The sequence below is a fragment of the Oncorhynchus kisutch genome, linkage group LG24 (genome assembly GCF_002021735.2).
Source record: "Oncorhynchus kisutch isolate 150728-3 linkage group LG24, Okis_V2, whole genome shotgun sequence".
In the NCBI taxonomy this organism is placed as follows: domain Eukaryota; kingdom Metazoa; phylum Chordata; class Actinopteri; order Salmoniformes; family Salmonidae; genus Oncorhynchus; species Oncorhynchus kisutch.
The window spans coordinates 13,810,663-13,830,621 of record NC_034197.2 but is presented as its reverse complement, the minus strand read 5'-3'; the positions used below and the strand labels follow the sequence as shown (position 1 = coordinate 13,830,621).

The 19,959-nt window shown below is 46.4% G+C and overlaps 1 protein-coding gene across 1 annotated transcript in view; it reads left to right on the top strand.

The window, feature by feature from the left end:
* Positions 1-19,959, top strand: part of itga5 (integrin, alpha 5 (fibronectin receptor, alpha polypeptide)) — a 51,638-nt gene that overhangs the window by 28,404 nt on the left and 3,275 nt on the right. Inside the window, exons 14-29 of the mRNA XM_020459501.2 lie at positions 2,676-2,721; positions 2,841-2,954; positions 4,450-4,505; positions 4,969-5,126; positions 5,217-5,354; positions 8,430-8,497; positions 10,502-10,652; positions 11,061-11,153; positions 12,508-12,587; positions 12,803-12,883; positions 13,038-13,143; positions 14,994-15,152; positions 16,087-16,194; positions 18,313-18,426; positions 19,333-19,434; positions 19,623-19,745. Of these exons, the coding sequence (XP_020315090.1) occupies positions 2,676-2,721; positions 2,841-2,954; positions 4,450-4,505; positions 4,969-5,126; positions 5,217-5,354; positions 8,430-8,497; positions 10,502-10,652; positions 11,061-11,153; positions 12,508-12,587; positions 12,803-12,883; positions 13,038-13,143; positions 14,994-15,152; positions 16,087-16,194; positions 18,313-18,426; positions 19,333-19,434; positions 19,623-19,745 (1,697 nt within the window). The remainder of the gene's footprint in view (positions 1-2,675; positions 2,722-2,840; positions 2,955-4,449; positions 4,506-4,968; positions 5,127-5,216; positions 5,355-8,429; positions 8,498-10,501; positions 10,653-11,060; positions 11,154-12,507; positions 12,588-12,802; positions 12,884-13,037; positions 13,144-14,993; positions 15,153-16,086; positions 16,195-18,312; positions 18,427-19,332; positions 19,435-19,622; positions 19,746-19,959) is intronic.

Below are 19,959 nucleotides of genomic sequence, written 5' to 3'. Positions count from 1 at the left end.
CATCCCCACAGCATGATGCTGCCAACACCATGATTCACCGTAGGAATGGTGCCAGGTTTCCTCCAGACGTGACACTTGGCATTCAGGCCAAAGAGTTGAATCTTGGTTTCATCAGATAATCTTGTTTCTCATGGTCTGAGAGTCCTTTAGGTGCCTCTTGGCAAACTCCAAGTGGGCTGTCATGTGCATTTTACAGAGGAGAGGCTTCTGTCTGGCAACTCTACCATAAAGGCCTGATTGGTGGAGTGCTGCAGAGATGGTTGTCCTTCTGTAAGGTTTTCCCATCTCCACAGAGGAACTCTGGAGCTCTGTCAATGTGACCATTGGGTTCTTGGTCACCTCCCTGATCAAGGTCCTTCTCCCCCAATTGCTCAGTTTGGCCAGGTGGCCAGCTCTAGGAAGAGTCTTGATGGTTCCAAACTTCTTCCATTTAAGAATGACGGAGGCCACTGTGTTCTTGGGGACCTTCAATGCTGCAGAAATGTTTTGGTACCCTTCCCCAGATATGGACATCAACACAATCCTGTCTCGGTGCTCTACGGACAATTCCGTCGACCTCATGACTTGGTTTTTGCTCTGACATGCGCTGTCAACTGTGGGACGTTATATAGACAGGTGTGTGCCTTTCCAAATCATGTCCAATCAATTGAATTTACTACAGGTGGACTCCAAGTTGTAGAAACATCTCAAGGATCATCAATGGAAACAGGATGCAACTGAGCTCAATTTCGAGTTTCATAGCAAAGGGTCTGAATACTTACGTAAATAAGTTATTTATGTTTTTTTTCTAAAATCCTGTTTTTGCATTTTCATTATGTAGTATTGGGTATAGGTTGATAATGTAATACATTTTAGAATGAGGCTGTGATGTAACAAAATGTCAAGGGGTCTTGAATACTTTCCGAATGCACTGCATGTACAGTACCATTCAAAAGCTTGGACACACCTACTCATTCAAGGGTTTTTCTTTATTATGACTATTTTCTACATTGTAGAATAATAGTGAATACATCAAAGATATGATATAACAATCATGTAGTAACCAAAAAAGTCTTAAACAAATCAAAATATATTTTATATTTTATATTCTTCAAAGTAGCCACCATTTACCTGGATGACAGCTTTGCACACTATTTGCATTCTCTCAACCCCTTCACCTGGAATGCTTTTCCAACAGTCGTGAAGAAGTTCCCACATATGCTTAGCACTTGTTGGCTGCTTTTCCTTCACTCTGCGGTCCAACTCATCCCAAACCATCTCAATTGGGTTGAGGTCGTGTGATTGTGGAGGCCAGGTCATCTGATGTAGCACTCCATCACTCTCCTTCTTGGTCAAATAGCCCTTACACAGCCTGGAGGTGTTTTGGGTCATTGTCCTGTTGAAAAACAAATTATAGTCCCACTAAGCGCAAACCAGATGAGATGGCGTATTGCTACAGAATGCTGTGGTAGCCATGCTGGTTAAGTGTACCTTGAATTCTAAGTAAGTCAGACAGTGTCACCAGCAAAGCATCATCACACCACCTCCTCCATGCTTCACGGTGGGAACCACACATATGGAGCTCATCTGTTCACCTACTCTGCATCTCACAAAGACACAGTGGTTGAAAGCAAAAATCTCAAATTTGGACTCAACAGACCAAAATACAGATTTCCACCAGTCTAATGTCCATTGCTCGTGTTTCTTGTCCCAAACAAGCCTCTTCTTCTTATTGGTGTCCTTTAGTAGTGTTTCTTTTTGCAGAAATTCGACCATGAAGGCCTGATTCACACGGTTTCCTCTGAACAGTTGATGTTGAGATGTGTCTGTTACTTGAACTCTGAAGTATTTATTTGGGCTGCAATTTCTGAGTCTGGTAACTCTAATGAACTTATCCTCTGCAGCAGAGGTAACTCTGGGTCTTCCTTTCCTGTGGCGGTGCTCATGTGAACCAGTTTTATCATAGCGCTTGATGGTTTTTGTGACTGCAATTAGTTTTGAATCTGGTGTTGTTTTGCATATCAGTTCATAAACAATTTTGCCAGCAGCAAACCACCCTGCATCCCACTGCTGGCTTGTTTCTGAAGCTAAGCAGGGTTGGTCCTGGTTGATCGCTAGATGGGAGACCAGATGCTGCTGGAAGTGGTGTTGGAGGGCCAGTAGGAGGTACTCTTCACTCTGGTCAAAAAAAAAATCCCAATGTCCCAGGGCAGTGATTGGGGACATTGCCCTGTTTAGGGTGCTGTCTTTGGGATGGGAAGTTAAATGGGTGTCCTGACTCTCTGTGGTAACTAAAGATCCCATGGCACTTATTGTAAGAGTAGGGGTGTTAACCCTGGTGTCCTGGCTAAATTCCCAATCTGGCCCTCATACTATCATGGCCACCTAATTATCCCCAGTTTACAATCTCCCCTCCTCTCCCCTGTAACTATTCCCCAGGTCGTTGGTGTAAATGAAGATTGTTTTCTCGGTCAACTTACCTGGTAAAATAAGGGTAGAAAATCAATGTGCCATGGAATCCGTGCGTCAGAAATCTATTCCCACTATTTTGCAATCTATATGGCACCTACGTTGCACAGCTGTTTGGTCCTTAAATGAATCTGGTATACTTTATTTATCACAATTGTCTTTAAACAATTTTGGTCTTGTTGTTTACCTGTAGTCCATGAACTTGATGAAATGTATTTTCTTGACAGATCTTATTGTTGGTGCTTTTGGAGTTGACAAGACAGTTCTGTACAGGTAACACTCTCTCATAGTCTCCTATCCGTCAATCTATTGAGTGATGTTTAATATAAGTTTAGTTAAGAGGCCTCTATCGTGTGTTAACCTGGCTTCTGTTCCCATGTATTGTACCACAGATCCCGGCCCATCGTCAACACCAGTGCCTCCCTGACTGTCTACCCCACCATGATCAACCCTGAGGAGAAGAGTTGTTCAGTCAACAACGGCAACACCACCATCCCTGTCTCCTGGTAAGTTCTGCAGTGTACCCGCCTCCTGGTACGTATTTCAGCATACGTGTCTCCTGGTAAGTACTGCAGCATACCTGTCTCCTGTTGAGTACTTGTCTAGTCTCCTGGGCCTTTATTCTGGGCCTGTATGTGAAGCATCTCGGAGCATGAGTGCTGATCTAGGATCAGGTCCCCCCCTTTCGATGTGCTGTCTCTTATACATTATGATCTAAAAGGCTAAACTGGTCCTAGATCAGCACTCATACCCTGAAACTCTTTATAAGTAAGGGCCAGACTTAATTTGCTGAACGCGTTTCACACTTGGCACAACACCAACAGGAAGGAGATCCTCAACACTGGCACGCAGTTGTACTTAGACAGGAAGACCCATTGAGAACATATTTACTTGGGAAACAGTCAGTCTTATCTGGTGGTGGTGACCTGTTATCACAGCAACTTCATAACAGATGATATTTCTTCGAAAGGAGAAAAAGTCAAATAAAATGCTGAATAAGGGCATTGTGGCTGGCAGCTATTTTCCCCTTCCGTTTGAATGTGCTGCATGGTATTCCCCATCCAATGGGAGAGGAAAGAGAACAGGGCTCCTCTAATCTCTGGCTGTGCTGCCCCCCCCCCTCTCTAGTCCCCAGATCCATAAAGGAAACTGTTGTATACACGTCTTGATTACACTGCGTTGCCTGGTGATGGGGAGGGATGTAGGTGGAGGGAAGGAGGGCGAGTGAGGGGTCAGGAGGTTTGGCAGTGGCTTTTGAATGAGATATTGTTTGGTGGTGGAACACAGCTGGGAAACATCAGGATGTGGAGACTCGTGCGCATGCACACACTCAAACACTAAAAAACCTAGAGACACAGGAGCACAATATATAATGGATATATATCCTAGATATAGACATCCTCTTTCTGGCTCTTTCATTCTCTTTCAAATATGTTCCTTCTTTTGTTCTGTCTATACTAGTTGGTTTCGCTCCCTCTTTTTCTCTTGTTCCCTTGATCCCTTTCCCTCGCTCCCTCTCTCCTTCCCTCTTTCTTTTCCCGTCAGTGTGAGTTTGGTTGTCGGGCTTGGGGTTTGGGTTGCTGACTCTTGGAAGCTGTGGCTCATGTCATGGGAGAGAGCAAGAGCCCCCGGCCCATATAGATACAGACACTGATTGACTGTCCTGCCTGTGGGGCTACATGAGATTGACGCTCAATTTCATCCTCTTAAACTCCGGGGATGGGGCTTGGGCTGGGGGACACACACCATGTTATTAGCTTGGCTGGCTATAGCAGGCAGATGCCTTTCCCAACATTACCCATTGCGCCATATTATACAGTGATACCCATTATGCCGCTTGTCTTGTAAAGTAAGAAAACTGAAGAGTTAGAGTTTAGCCAAAGAGAAGAGGAAGAGAGGGAATGAGTGCGGTGTCTGTGCGTGTATGTTGACTTTTTGCCATGAATGCATATGCTTCCCTCATCATCATGTCTTTGTTATGTTCTCCTCTGTTCGAAACAGTGTCAACCTGAGTTTCTGCCTCTCGGCCAATGGGAAGTACCTCCCAGACAACCTAGGTGAGCCAACTGTCCACATCTGGTCCAGATGACGTACAATACCATACTTTCAATTGCACACAAATATCAATTTATATGACAAGTTGTTGCGTGTATGTTGAATGACTTTGTTGTTGCTCTGTATTGTATCGTGACAAAGAGATTAAGAGCAGAGTCTGGGTTCCAGAATCCCCATATCTTCCCCGATCCACTTTTAATGAGTTCCAATCAAAGCACAAGGCTCCTCTTACGCAACCTCAGCAATTATTCCACTAATTACCCCTCTATGCATATGGCTACTCTGCTATTTGTAGCATATGGTAAACGAACTACATAGTCTGGATTCTTTATTTGCTTGAGAGTGTGCAAGTGTGTTTTAATGTCTGATTGATGGTGTATAAAACAATGGCACATTCATGGTTGTGTCCTGTGTGTGTGTGTGTGTTCCTGTGTGTGTGTGTGTTCCTTTGTGTGTGTGTTCCAGACTTCCAGGTAGAGGTGCAGTTGGACCGTCTGAAGCACAAGCAGAAGGGAGGGGTGAAGAGGGCTCTGTTTGTAGACTCCCAGCAGACAGTGCTCACGAGGAGTGTGAGGGTGCGGAACAGAGAGCGTGTGTGTCATGACACCAAGATCTATCTGAGGGTAATTCTCACACACACACACTCACACACACACGCGTGCGCACACTCACACTCTTTTTAATGAACCCTGTCTCTCTCTATTTGACTCCAGGATGATAAGGAGTTCAGAGATAAGCTCTCCCCCATCTACATCTCCCTCAACTTCAGTCTGGATCCTCAGGCAGCTTTCGACTCCCACGGCCTCAGACCCATCCTCAACTACCAGTCCACCGAGCTCATCGAGCAGAAGGTACTTCAATACCCTCCCCCCCTGTCTGACTCTGCCCCCCCCCAGCACTGCACTCCTAACCCTGAAGACTGACTCGACGTTAACAGGCCCCGTATATCTACTGAGGTGGAGCACTGCACACGTTTTAATGAACAAGACGCAGTGAAAGACCTGGCTGGAAATCCATTCACTCACTCAGAGCTGATGGTAATGTTTTCTCCTTGACCAGACCTCCACCCCCTCAGAACGACTCAGGCTGCTCTCCTTGTTGATTTCCAAACCGCTCTGCTGGGAAGGGGTCCAGAGGGTCTGGAAAGCAGTTTTCAACAAGAGAAATGTGAGGCGTGTGCATGGTACAGTGGAGATGGAGTTGGAGAGTGTTTGACTACCCCACCAGGAATAGCTGCTTTCAGCCTGGCTGGGCTGTGTAACGGATCACAGGAGTCGTGTTCCGACCGAGAGGTGCACAGTAAGACCCCGACACACAGGGTTAATGGATATTTTTGGGTGGGGCCTCTGGGGCCCTTTGCTCGCAGCACACAGGCCATGTGCCATCTGGTGTAGATTTGCCAATTTTATCCTGGCAGGGAGCGAGAGACGTGAGCAGGACTCAGCATGTGGGCTGCCTGCCTTCAGCTGTGGCGTGCTGCACCCTATGTGAGCTCAACAATAACCGCTGGATTGGATTGGAGTGTTTTGGGAAAGGCCCTGGCCGAGTTTGCAGTTTGACCCCCCCCCCCCCTCCATCTTTTTCTCAGTATTTCTCTCTTCTCTCTCGGAGCAGGGCAGTACTGAACCCTGTCATTGGTGTTCACTTGTCGTATCAAAGCTGCTGGGGATTCATCAGATGTGGTGTATTGTACTTACACTCCAACCAAGAGCTAAATACTGAACCCTGATAAAGCTATGTTGTTGTAGTACCGAAACTGAACTTCAGATAACATATTTCATTAATCATTGATACCCAGTGTGAATGTAGGGGATGTCTACTCACTACAGCCTGGATTTAATCAGATACATGATACCTTATTATGGATTCCTCCGTATGGCATCGTTTGTACTGGGCTGGCTTTTGCAGCATAGGCTACATACAGGTAACTACCAAAATAAAGGAAACACCAGCATAAAGTGTCTTAATAGGAAGTTGGGTCACCACGAGTTAGAACAGCTTCAATGCACCTTGGCATGGATTCTACATCTGTATGGAACTCTATTGGAGGAATGCGACACCATTCTTCTACACGAAATTCCATCATCTGGTGTTTTGTTGATGGTGGAGGAAACGCCATTTCAGGCGCCACTCCAGAATCACCAATATGTGTTAAATTGGGTTGAGATCTAGTGACTGAGACGGCCATGGCATATGGTTTACATCGTTTTATGATCATCAAACCATTCAGTGACCACTCATCCACCCTGTGGATGGGGGCGTTGTCATCCTATGGGGGTATAGCCAAGGTAACTAAAATAATGCCCTGCCCAGCATTTTTACATGTCACCCTAAGCATGATGGGATGTTAATTGCTTAATTAACTCAGGAACCACACCTGCGTGGAAGAACCTACTTTCAATATACTTTGTATCTCGCATTTACTCAAGTGTTTCCATTATTTTGGCAGTTACATATACCTGCTGGCTCACCCCAGTTCTCACACCCTCTGGTTGCTGAGTGAGAGTGAGAGATCACCGAAGCCTCTCTGCATAGTTTAATCGTTTCTCTATAATGTGCTCCACATGTTGCCGTGAAGCCAGAGCAATGGGAACATAATAAAAATGGATCCACAAAACGCCACTCTGAGAGTGAAGCTGGAAGCTCCCATGGGTGAATGCCTGATACATTCCACACACAGGGGCCGTGATTTATTTTCGCTGATATTGACACAGTTATTGAGTGAAACTTTATACTACACACGGTACCCTCAATACACTGACTGCACGCTATTCATCTGGCTTCCCTCTGCCAGTTGTTGTTTAACAGCAGCCAGGATAGGAATCTAAATAGCTTTTACCCTGATTGACTGAGTCTGTATATAGGCCAGCACACGCTGAAGGGGCCGAGTGAGTGAGCTGGTGGTTACTATGGTTACCCCAGTGTCTTAAATTAGAAAGCCCGGCTGTGTAATGACAGGGGAGGCAGTGTGCTCTCTTTCTAATCTACTTCTATTTATTATCTTCGTCGTCATCATGATCATCACACTGTGATGGAATCGCATGGGGCAACTATTACCTACGTCAAGCCTGGGCTTTTCCCTGCTACACAAACACGTTCAGTGGTTGCTGGGTGCCCTTTACTGCTTAGCTCATGTCTTTCTAGTATTTCCACCATAGCCTCTAGCCCTCTAGATTACCCCCCCCCCCCCCCCCCTCCCTCCCCCTGGTTCATGTACGGTCCTGCATGCGGAGCGCTGGGTGGCGTCGCGTGTGGCTAGCTTGTGGTCCGCTACAGAGCGCTAGTGGTGTGGGCGTCAGTGTGCGGCGCTGGTGGATGCGTGGACAGAGAGCTGCTGGCCTCCCCAGAGAGGCCCTCCTGGCGTACCGCTTCTCCTTCTTGTCCTCCTGTCTCTGGGCTGCGTTGTGGCGCTGCTCCTGCCTGCTGGTCCCTCCGTCCCCTCTCCTGAAGAGGAAGTCGGACACTCTATGATGGAGGGGGTTTTGTCACCCTACACACAGTCGGACGGCTTCTCCTGCCTTCTTATCGACCCATTTCTCTCTGAAAGGACGTGAAGTCAGACACAGGGCTGAATTAGGGTTGTTTGTGTCATCACACACGGTTATAGTCACTAACCTCCCCCAGAAGATAAGAGCATGTAACAGGGTTATTATTACAGGTGTTTGGTCTGTAGTGATGACACTTTGCTCAGGGGGCGGTGGGTGGTTGGGGATTGGACTGGAATGTATTAGTCATTCTGGTCTGCACGACATGTCCTATCCCGTTGCAATTACTCCATTGTATGTTCACCACCAAAGCAAAGTGTCTAATTCTGTATGTTAAGTCTAACTGAAAGAAGTGTAGGCCTCATTTTAATGGGAACTGTGGATCCTGTGTAAGCTCTGTCACTCTTTAACTTATTCCTCTCCTCCTCTTTCCTCCTCTAGGCCCAGATTCTGCTGGACTGTGGAGAAGACAACATTTGTGTTCCTGACTTAAAGCTGGCGGTGCACGGGTGAGTTATTCCAAACACCCATGAACGGTTGAACTATTCACCCAACTATACAGATGAGTCGGCCTTGTTGTCGTTCTGATCTGATGGATAAATAAAGCTGTGTCGTGCTCCACCCACTTGTTTAGTTTAGCTTGCAGAGCAGACCAGTCTGTTATTACACCCACAATGCTCCACTCACAGAAGATACTATTCTGCTTTGGAAACAGGAAGAAGCGCTGGTCCCTGGTCTAGGTGCAAGGATTGGTTGTCAGGCAGCTCGGGGAAAGAGACATGAGAGATGAAAGGGATTTGTTTTGAACATATGGAGAGGGAGGTGTGTGTGTGTGTGTGTGTGTGCCAACCAGTTCTAGCCTCCTTCTATCAGCTTCTGTTGAAGTAGTATTCACAGCATCTCCATACTTCGATTTGAGAAATCTGTGGGCATTTTTCTCCAAAATAACATGCCCCCTTGCTCTCTTTCTGCCCTCTCATGTTCATATTTGTTTGTGCGCTAATTCCATTTCTCTATTGTAAAAGTCTATCACGTACCCTGAGTGTACAAAAGATTATGAACACCTGCTCTTTCCCTGACATAGACTGACCAGATGAATCCAGGTGAAAGTTATGATCCCTTATTGATGTCACTTATTAAACCCACTTCAATCAGTGTAGATGAACTGGAGGAGACAGGTTAAAGAAGGATTTTTAAGCCTTGAGATGATTTGAGACATGGAGTGTGTGTGTGTGTGTGTGTGTGTGTGTGTGTGTGTGTGTGTGTGTGTGTGTGTGTGTGTGTGTGTGTGTGTGTTCCATTCAGAGGGTGAACGGGCAAGGCAAAATATTTAAGTGCCTTTGGACGAGGTATGGTACTCTGCTGCGTTTTTCATGCTTAACAGTTTCCCATGTGTATCAAGAATGGTCCACCACCCAAAGGACATCCGGACAACTTGACAAAACTGTGTCAAGCATTGGAGTCAACATGGGCCAGCATCCCTGTGGAATGCTTTGGACACCTTGTAGAGTCCATACCCCGACGAATTGAGGCTGTTCTGAGGGCAAAATGGAAGGGAGGGTGTGCAACTTAATATTAGGAAGGTGTTTGTACATTTGTCTGTAAGGGCATTCAAGCAGGATGAAATAAGGGATTTCAGTTGAGGAAAATCATAATGCATGAACTACTTGCCTCTGGCAGTCAGACTATAGTGATGATTCATTTAAATGCTTTGTTTAATAGTAGCTTGGGGCAAGGGGTCAATCATGAAATTCCCAGCATTGTAACCATCAAAATATTTCTTCTGTTTTCCTGCCAAAGCACACAACCTGTACCACCAATGCCCCTTAGGAGAGGTTTTAGGTTTTTGTGGGTTCTTCCAATGTATCCCTTTTGTTTTCTTTAAAGAGCGTGATGGCTGTTGGAGTCTGACTAGGCTGGCTGACTGGTTGGCCAATAGAAGATCAGTGTTTGAAATATGGTCCATGTTGCTTTCTCTCTCTGCCTGGTTTTACGAGTCCAGCTCTAATTAGAAGCGTCTGTGTGGCCCTCGTGTGGAATTCCTCTCTCATTGTGTTCAGAAAGAGAGCGAGAGATGGAGGAAGAAATGTGGGGAGGGAGAAAGGGAGGGAGTGGAAGGGGGAGGTGTTTTACATTCCTATTCTGTGCTCTAACGCATGTATGACTTTGTTGCTACATTTGAAAAGTTGTGTGTGAGGGGGATGCAGGGGAAGGGGAGGGGAGGGGAGAGGGAATTTCCTGACATGAATCTAAGTGATGTGTTTTGGGCTGTGTCCCATTTCGAGAGAGATGAAGCACGGATATCAGGCTATAGCAACAGAACATGCAAGTATGTTAGTGACCTGACACTGCTTTATACTGTATACACTGTGCACACATCCTTCACAGTTGTCTCTAGTATAATGGCACCCCCACACCTCTCCCGAGTCTTATTTACACACGGAGACCCGACACCTCTTGACCTGACGTCTGACCCAATTAGTAATCAATTTCTGTGTTTTTGGGGCCCTCAGGGACCGGAAGGAAGCGTACCTAGGTGACGACAACTCACTGACCTTGACTTTCAACGCTCGGAACGAGGGTGAAGGAGGGGCCTACGAGGCTGAGCTGTACGTGGTGCTGCCTCCTGAAGCGGACTACAGCGGTATAGCCCGCAATAACGAGGTGAGAGGAACTACTAAACATTCACCTGAACCCAACACTACTATTAGATGTGAAGTAATATAAGAGTCACAGTCTATTGGCTCATAAGACTTGTGATGATAGATCTATAAGGAACAGGGCTGTTATGGAAGTTATGAAATCACAAAATGGAACTAAATGTTTGTTCTTGGTGTTTGATCTGTAGACCTGTATCTATGATTCTTCTTTGTTGTGTTCTAAGCAATGATAAACACATATGAATGTATATGGTTCTAAACCAGCACTCTTTCTCCTTGCTCTCTCTCTCTGTCTCTCTCTGTCTCTCTCTGTCTGTCTCTGTCTCTGTCTGTCTCTCTGTCTCTCTGTCTCTCTGTCTCTCTCTCTCTCTCTCTCTCTCTCTCTCTCTCTCTCTCTCTCTCTCCCCCCCAGAGCCTGACCCAGCTAACTTGTAGCTACGAGACAGAGAACCAGACCCGCTACCTCAGCTGTGACCTGGGCAACCCTATGAAGTCTGGCACCAGCGTAAGTCAAGGATTCATGTTCTGTTTGCCCTTCTGAAGATTGTTCATGAGAAGGGTCAGGAGTATTTCCTGGTTAGGTCACATGGGTGGAAAACAGGAGCAGCTCTGGCTCTTGGCGTGAAAAATCATTGATGTTTGTTTCGGCCATCTTGGTCTCCATCAGAATGAGAATGAGGTCACATGACATAAAAATAAACTTTGGGCCTGGTTCTACTCCAAGACCTTTCTGAAGAACATGGTTATGAATGGGGCGAGCAGTTTTTTCTGGTTAGGTCACATGGTCCTGGCCCTACTCGTAAGCAATACTCTTCATTGGTTCTGATGAGTGTTGATGGCTGGTGGAATAGCTCGTCTAGCCCTCTGAGATCTGTTTAGTGGTAGAAAAGTAATTGAGGCTAGCACAAAATCAATGTTTCCTAGTGTGGGAAGGAAGGGATTGTGTGTCGTCCAGGGGTTGAGCGGTAGAGAACTGAACTGGAGAGGAAAAGCTCTCTTTTCATGTCACAGCAGTGTCCAGAGAGGAAGTTCCTGTCCGAGTCTCAAGAAGCTGGTCTACGTCTCTGCTCCGAGCAGAGGTTCCCTCCTAATGTGTCTGACTGCAGAGGAAGACTGTAAAGTGGACATTGGTGGAGAGGTTAAGAAGGTTTTCTGATAGAATGGTTGTATTCAAAGTGTAAACAAAAATGTAAAAACTTTAGTGTGCAACAAACATATGGTACAGATCCCGCCATTGTAGTACCCAATGTGCTGAGGGTATTGTACATCGCGTTAGTTATAATTCATAATGGCATAGAATGTTTATGAGCAGTGTTCTAATTGTTTTTACAGTGCACATCTGCAGTTCCATACACACTCACACTACACAGTTAAACAGCAAAAGCTCTAAACTCGCTGGAAAACAAAAGGGGCATGAAATCCCAGTTGAAATAAAGGGCAGCAAAACAGAACACTGTAAGCAGGAAGTCCCAGACTGTCTGGATCTGCAGGCCCAGGTGTATTACAGCTGTGTATGTGCCAGCCAGGCAGACAGGGAGTACCGACTGGCTGCCCGATTGACCCCTGAAGACAACAGAACAGTTGGGAGGAGAGCGAAAGGACAGGACTGTTATCCTTTCGGGGACTCTGGCCTCCGCTATGCTGTTATGATTGTATAACAGAGAGTCTACTCACCGTCGCTGTACTGTATGTGTCAAAATAGTATCAAAAATAGTGCACATGTTTCCTAATGCCCTTACAAGGTTAGCTTTAGATATGTTGGTTGCATCATCCCCCTTAGACATTTGGAACTCTCTCGCCTCACATCATGTTGACATCGACCCCTTGTCCCTGATCACATTGCTTCTCCTCGTCTGCAGCTGTGGGCAGGTCTGCGCTTCACTGTGCCGCGACTGAAGGACACGCGCAAGACGGTTCAGTTTGAGCTGCAGATCCGCAGGTATGACTCCGTTCCATCGCCTCTCTAGGCATACGTTTGAGCCGGGCCTATAACTGGACACGTGTTATGTGTCACTGACAAAATTAATTCAAGGCTAAACTCGTAGGACACAGACCATCAAACATACCGCAGTACTCCAATATCACGATATAGCTGCAGAGGTGTGTTGTCTCTGATTCATCACCCTCTCTTCCTCTCTCGCTTTCCCTCCACAGTAAAAATGAGAATAATTCCCACAGCGAGGTGGTTCCCTACAGGTTGGAGGTGGTTGTCCAGGCCGATGTTATTTTACAAGGGTGAGTCCAGAGGAAGTCAGAGAGAAGTCCAGGGGTGGGAGGAATCTCTGTTAGATTTCCCCCATCAGAGCAAAAACCCTTTGCAACTCCAGAAAAGTTGTTTTATTTTTTTTCCCCACACAGTCTCATGCTTTCCTTTCCCTCTCTTTTGAAGAGTCTCCCGGCCAGACAAGGTCTTCTTCCCTCCCCCCAACTGGAAGGTGTCCAAGAGCCCCCAGGTGGAGCAGGACATCGGGCCTGCAGTCCAACACGTCTATGAGGTAAGGAGTCAAAGGGTTGGGGTTAGGATTAGGATTAGGATTAAGGTTAGGTTGGGAAGATCCAATGGGACATTCAGTGCATAGACAAAGGTGAATGCAGCCAAACTGTGAGTGGACATGTTTCTATGACAGCAGACTCATCAGGTTGTAGTATGGCAGAGAGTTGTATACAGCAGACTCATCAGGATGTAGTATGGCAGAGAGTTCTATACAGCAGACTCATCAGGATGTAGTATGGCAGAGTTCTATACAGCAGACTCATCAGGATGTAGTATGGCAGAGAGTTCTATACAGCAGACTCATCAGGATGTAGTATGGCAGAGAGTTCTATACAGCAGACTCATCAGGATGTAGTATGGCAGAGTTCTATACAGCAGACTCATCAGGATGTAGTATGGCAGAGAGTTCTATACAGCAGACTCATCAGGATGTAGTATGGCAGAGAGTTCTATACAGCAGACTCATCAGGATGTAGTATGGCAGAGAGTTCTATACAGCAGACTCATCAGGATGTAGTATGGCAGAGTTCTATACAGCAGACTCATCAGGATGTAGTATGGCAGAGAGTTCTATACAGCAGACTCATCAGGATGTAGTATGGCAGAGTTCTATACAGCAGACTCATCAGGATGTAGTATGGCAGAGAGTTCTATACAGCAGACTCATCAGGATGTAGTATGGCAGAGAGTTCTATACAGCAGACTCATCAGGATGTAGTATGGCAGAGTTCTATACAGCAGACTCATCAGGATGTAGTATGGCAGAGTTCTATACAGCAGACTCATCAGGATGTAGTATGGCAGAGTTCTATACAGCAGACTCATCAGGATGTAGTATGGCAGAGTTCTATCCAGCAGACTCATCAGGATGTAGTATGGCAGAGTTCTATACAGCAGACTCATCAGGATGTAGTATGGCAGAGAGTTCTATACAGCAGACTCATCGGGATGTAGTATGGCAGAGAGTTCTATACAGCAGACTCTGGCCTTAAGCAGGTCTGTAGCAGCAGGCAGTACTTCACAGACACTAACCTTTTTCTGTAGAAGCAGACCAGACCAGACACTAACCTTTGTGTAGAAGCAGACCAGACCAGACACTAACCTTTGTGTAGAAGCAGACCAGACCAGACACTAACCTTTGTGTAGAAGCAGACCAGACCAGACACTAACCTTTGTGTAGAAGCAGACCAGACCAGACACTAACCTTTGTGTAGAAGCAGACCAGACCAGACACTAACCTTTGTGTAGAAGCAGACCAGACCAGACACTAACCTTTGTGTAGAAGCAGACCAGACCAGACACTAACCTTTGTGTAGAAGCAGACCAGACCAGACACGAACCTTTGTGTAGAAGCAGACCAGACCAGACACTAACCTTTGTGTAGAAGCAGACCAGACCAGACACTAACCTTTGTGTAGAAGCAGACCAGACCAGACACTAACCTTTGTGTAGAAGCAGACCAGACACTACTTCCTGGGGCTGCAGACAAGTCAAAGGAGAAAGAAGAAAGAGAAGAGACACATTCCAGGAAGCACAGGGATTTGTTTTGAGCTTCACATCATTACAGGTCTAACTCCATTTGTAAGGGCAACCTAGTCTCCTGTGATAGACATCACACCGGACCACCTTTCACAGTTCACAGAAAAACAGTGCTCAAGTTTAGATGACATCACACCCACATGCCATTTCCTGGAAGTCTGGGTCAGTCTGGGTCGGGTTAATTTTTAGCAAAGACTAGCTGGGGGGGGGGTTGTTATATGCTTGTAATATTCTTTTAACTAATTGCTCTCCTTTTCTGTCTTTCCTTCCTTCTCTCTCCCTTTCTCTCTCGTTCTTTCCCCTGTCTGTCAGCTGGTGAACAAAGGCCCCAGTGGTATTAGCCACACAGTGCTTCAGCTCAGTTGTCCTCTCAGTGTTCAGGGCCAGGGTCTCCTCTACCCTCTGGAGATCTCTACTGAGGGACCCCTCAACTGCACCACCAACCACTCCATTAACTACATGCAGCTCAAGGTGAGCAATCAATCATTGGAATGTATTTTGATGTATGACGGGGGAAAGTTATTTGAATGTTTTAATGTTTATGTTAACACTTGTTTGCAAAAAGTTGTTTACACATTTGCAAGAGTACGGCAAGTCTTGAACTCATTGTCTCGCTCGGTCAACACACACACACACACACACACACACACACACACACACACACACACACACACACACACACACACACACACACACACACACACACACACACACACACACACACACACACACACACACCCTTCTCAGGGTCACATGAGGCTGACAGACATCTGTGTGAGGCTAGAACACTTCAGAGAGACGGGCACTGTGAAGATGTCCCACAGGTTCTAATTCAGTGTGTGATTAACAGTCTCTACACCCACCTCCACCCTCCCTGCCCAGCCAGCCCTAAACAGCCCCACCCAGGACACCATCCCCACTAACACTTTGATCTCTCAGTACTTCCCTCAGCTCAGCACAGCTTGACGAACCTCTTCTGTACTGATACACTCCCTCAACTTCTAACATTAGGTCCCCTTCTGCAGGGTTTAAGCCTCAGGTTTTCATGGGAACCGATGACTCTTGGGTAGTCGCTTGTTTCCGCTTCAAACTTCTAAATGGCCAGATGCTGAGATGAGGCCGGAGAGGTTTCCCATTTAGCTGTGATCTGATTTTCTTTGCACACTACAGTGTGTTTCTATGGGAAACCATGTGAATGAGACCTCACATTCACTAGATTAATAACAAGGATAATGATGGGTCACTAACTTCACTCCCTATATTGACAGAAAGGGTGGTGTGCTCGTCTCCCATGTGTGAGGTTTCTGTCTGTAATGTATTGACCTAATGGGTGGTCTCCTCGTCTCTCATGGGTGAGGTCTCTGTCCTAATGGGTGGTGTATGTTCTTTCCCTCGGTCTCCTCAGCTCCAGCAGTCGTCCACAGAGCAGCCTCCCCTACTTGTGCCCGGCCAGGATCACCACATCGAGAGGAGAGACGTCCACAGAGACCAGTTGGCTGAGCACACTAACCTGGTGAGGCCCTTAGCAAGGACAGATGGCGAGAGTTATTGGAACAGTGTGCTATTAATGCAACTGGCTTTTTGAGTGATGAGTAGACCTTGTTGTTGCCTCTGGTTGTATTTCATGTTGTCAAATAGTTCAAATAGTTCAAAACAGGACAAGTAGATGGAAGTGACTAGAGACTTTCCTTTGGAATAGAGCTGAGCTGGAGGGTTGAACCTCTGCCTCTCTGCTCCTCTGAGTTGCCTGAAGCCATGGCATGTATTGATCTGGGACAGTGGCTCTGGCCCTGCTCTTGGAAAGCCTCCTGGGATTGACTAATGAGGTTATAAGGTAATTGAGAGGAAGGGGTCAGAGGGCGTGGGGTGGTGGTGGTCCCACTGTGGTGATTAACATTAAAGGGCTGCAGGGAGACTGGGAGGGTGGAGCTGGGGCAGTAGGGACATGGAAATAGGGAGATCTGTGGGACCAGGGGCATGATGCGCTGGTTAGTTCACAGACCGCCCTCTAATTTTCCACTCCGTGGTGTTGTTAGTGTGAGTACCAATGCCCCTGGCACACACTGGCCCTATTGATCCAACCAGCACCGGGAACAGGTAGCTCTCCCTCTGTTCTCCCCCTCATTGGTCTGTCACTACCCAGAGTGGTGAAAGAGGTCTTTGTCCCCCCCCCCCCCCCCCCCCCCCGCCTGTCGCTCTTAACCTCCCCTCGTTTATCAAGCCTGCTCGATGACACGTTTCTATAAAGGCCGCCATTCTTTGTTTCACTCTTAGCACTTCAGTTTCTATGCTGAGTTGGAACTAAGAACAGACGTCTCTGTTAAAAAAATAAGTTTCAAGAGAAAGTGTGTTAGTGGTCAGAGCTGTGCATAATGCCGTTGTATAGGCCCTTGATTGAATCTGGTTGTAGTAGGGGACTGGTAAATGAGAGAGACCCCTCGCTATGTCTGGCCTTGTCCTAGAAAACCTGTAAATTAAGTAGCACTGTGAGCTTAGTCTCTAAATGGCTTTTAGAACAATCTAGGAAAATGTAGATTGAATTATTGTTTACATTCATGTCACACAGTAGCTGCCATTGTACACTTCAACACACACACACACTGCAGGTCTATTATATAGCCAGTCACTGCTGTTCTACTCATTGTGGGAACAGAAGCTTCCCTCCCAGCTCCTGCCCCTGACCTCGGCCACCCCACTAGGGAGGATCTGGCGCTCTACCATATCCAAATGGACCATTTCCCCAGGCCTACCAGAATCCCTTAGCCTCCCCCAGCCTCAGTTAGCCTCCAGTTTTAATCAAGTGTAATATTTTGGAAACAATTGTCTGTCTGTCTGTCTGCCTGTCTGTAACTGTAATGCCGTTATTAAGCCTGTCTTAACTGTAAGGCCCTGAGGGAGGTTACAGGCAGTAGGGTAGGTACTGGGTTGTGTACTACACCCTCTCCTCCTACGTTCGTTTGCCCTCCTTGGCTCTTGGCTTAATAGGCAAACTAATTCGCTCCCGCAGGAAGCCCACCAAAACCGCCCAATCCGGCCGGGGTGGTCTGTCTAACACGCCAGCATTAAAAGTCAGTTTGTGGAGGTTTACAATGCAAAGCGCCCAGCTACCATTATGAGGATTTAATTAAGATTGTGTATTCTAACAGTCTTGTGAAAAGGGAGCTGGTGGTTGGGCAATAATGTTGAGTGTCGACTGCATGCTGGATTTTTACAGTCTCATGACATTCACTCAATCTTTCTAATTGGAAGCAGCCCTGCATTGGATCATAACATTGACCTCTTTGTTCTATTTATTTGGCCTGCAGAGTTAACATTGCCCTTACTGCTCTTCCCACCCACCGCCTCCCTGTCTACTGACCTTCACGTCAGTTTTTAATTCACGCACTTACAGTAATTACTGTTAAGTTAAGCCTGACCGAATGTCAAATGAAGTTTGTTTTGTAGCTGTTTGGTTTTCCTTGCTGAGGACAGCAGTTATTGCATGGCATATCTCAAATGATGGCATATTTTATGTAATTTGTTAAGCCTTAACCCACTCTCTCTCCTCCTCCCTCCTTCTCTCTCTCTCTCTCTCTCTTCCTCCCTCCCTCCTTCTCCCTCTCTCTCTTCCTCCCTCCCTCTCTCCCTCTAGTCCTGCTCTAATGTAGAATGCTGGACGCTGCAGTGTGACGTTGGTCTTCTGGAGAAGGGGACCAGCGCCATCCTCAAAGTGCGCTCACGCATCTGGGCTGAGACCTTCATCGAGGTACGTACCGTAGGGACTGGAGATGAAACCAACCACTCTGCATACAATTGCTCCCCTACATACCTTTTTAAAATTGCGATTGAAGAGTGGATCTTGGTCACGTTTAGATGCAGAGATTAAAACCAACCCGACAGAACTACTGGCCTCCTCTCAAACCCACTGCACATGTAGATGCATGTTTCTGCCAGATGACATTGGCACTGATTGCATGAGACGGACTGTCTCCGTTCACGTTGTCGTCTGTGTATTTTCTCATGTCAAGGTTTGGCTGAGTATAAGCAGAATGATTCCCTTAAGCATCTTACAAAGAAAAAATCAACACTCAAAACCTCAAATTCAAGACTGTGAAAGATGAATGTCCAGTCACTCACACATGTGATTGTATTGACTAGATGTCAGTATTAATGCTAGCTCAGAGCTAAACTCTGCCAGTGTGTACTGTCTCAAATAGTTGGCCCAAATGAAGGGAAAGTTGTAGCTAACAGAGAGTATAATTCAAATCGAATTATAATAGTCGTATGTGTGTGTGTGTCTGTAGTGTTATGGTGTTCTAGTTAGAGCTGGATGCTATATGTCCACAGAAGCAGTTGTGAGAGACCTTACACACAAAGCCTATGTGTGAGTGCATTGAAAATTCATTAGCTGGTGGTCGTGGCTTCTCATAGGATTGGAATGTCAGAGGGGTTTTGTGAGAGACAGCCGGTCTGGAAATAGAGTTGCATCTCTGGGCAGCACACGACCACCACCTACTGGATACAATACAAAGTGCACCCATTACCAGTCCACACTAGCCTCGCTAACACATATACAAGCTGCAATTTCCCAGTACTCCTTCACTAATTATTTGCAGAATCACAATGAATATCCAATCTGATCCAGTTCCTGTTGTTTTGCTTCCATCCTCAGAGAGCATACAAAGGGTATGTGCTTGAGTGCCTGGCAAGATTCAGTGTAATCAAGATGCCCTATGCCATCTTACCCAAGGAGCTACCAAGTGGATCTAAAAAGGTAGATCTATGTGCAATACACCCATGTTACCAAACCTCTCTATGTTACTGTTTTGTTAGTCATGCATTACCATACAGTATGTCAAAGTTTTGTACAACACTCCACTGTTGGGAAACCGCAGGAAGCCTGGAATCGAGGCTATTATAGTATAAGTGGTGGTCATGACTAATTCTCTGCCCCCTCCTCAGGTGGTGACCCCGGTGGTGTGGAACAAGCCGGACAGTCAGTACTCTGTGCCAATGTGGATCATCATCTTGGCCATACTAGCTGGACTTCTTCTGCTGGCACTGGTGATTTACGTCCTGTACAAAGTGAGTGGTCAGGATGGTGCTGATGTTAACATCAGGCAGAGTGGGCGGTTTCCATCTCTTCAGAACGTCCCGTATTTGCCTTTATAACTAAGACTTATTAGTCTCAGGCCAAACTCCATCTTGCTCTTAGCTCAGCCTTCTGCAGGCCTAAATGTAAGGCTGTCTGAAGAGACGAGAACCTCATTGACATATGAAGATTTGAGATGATGTTATA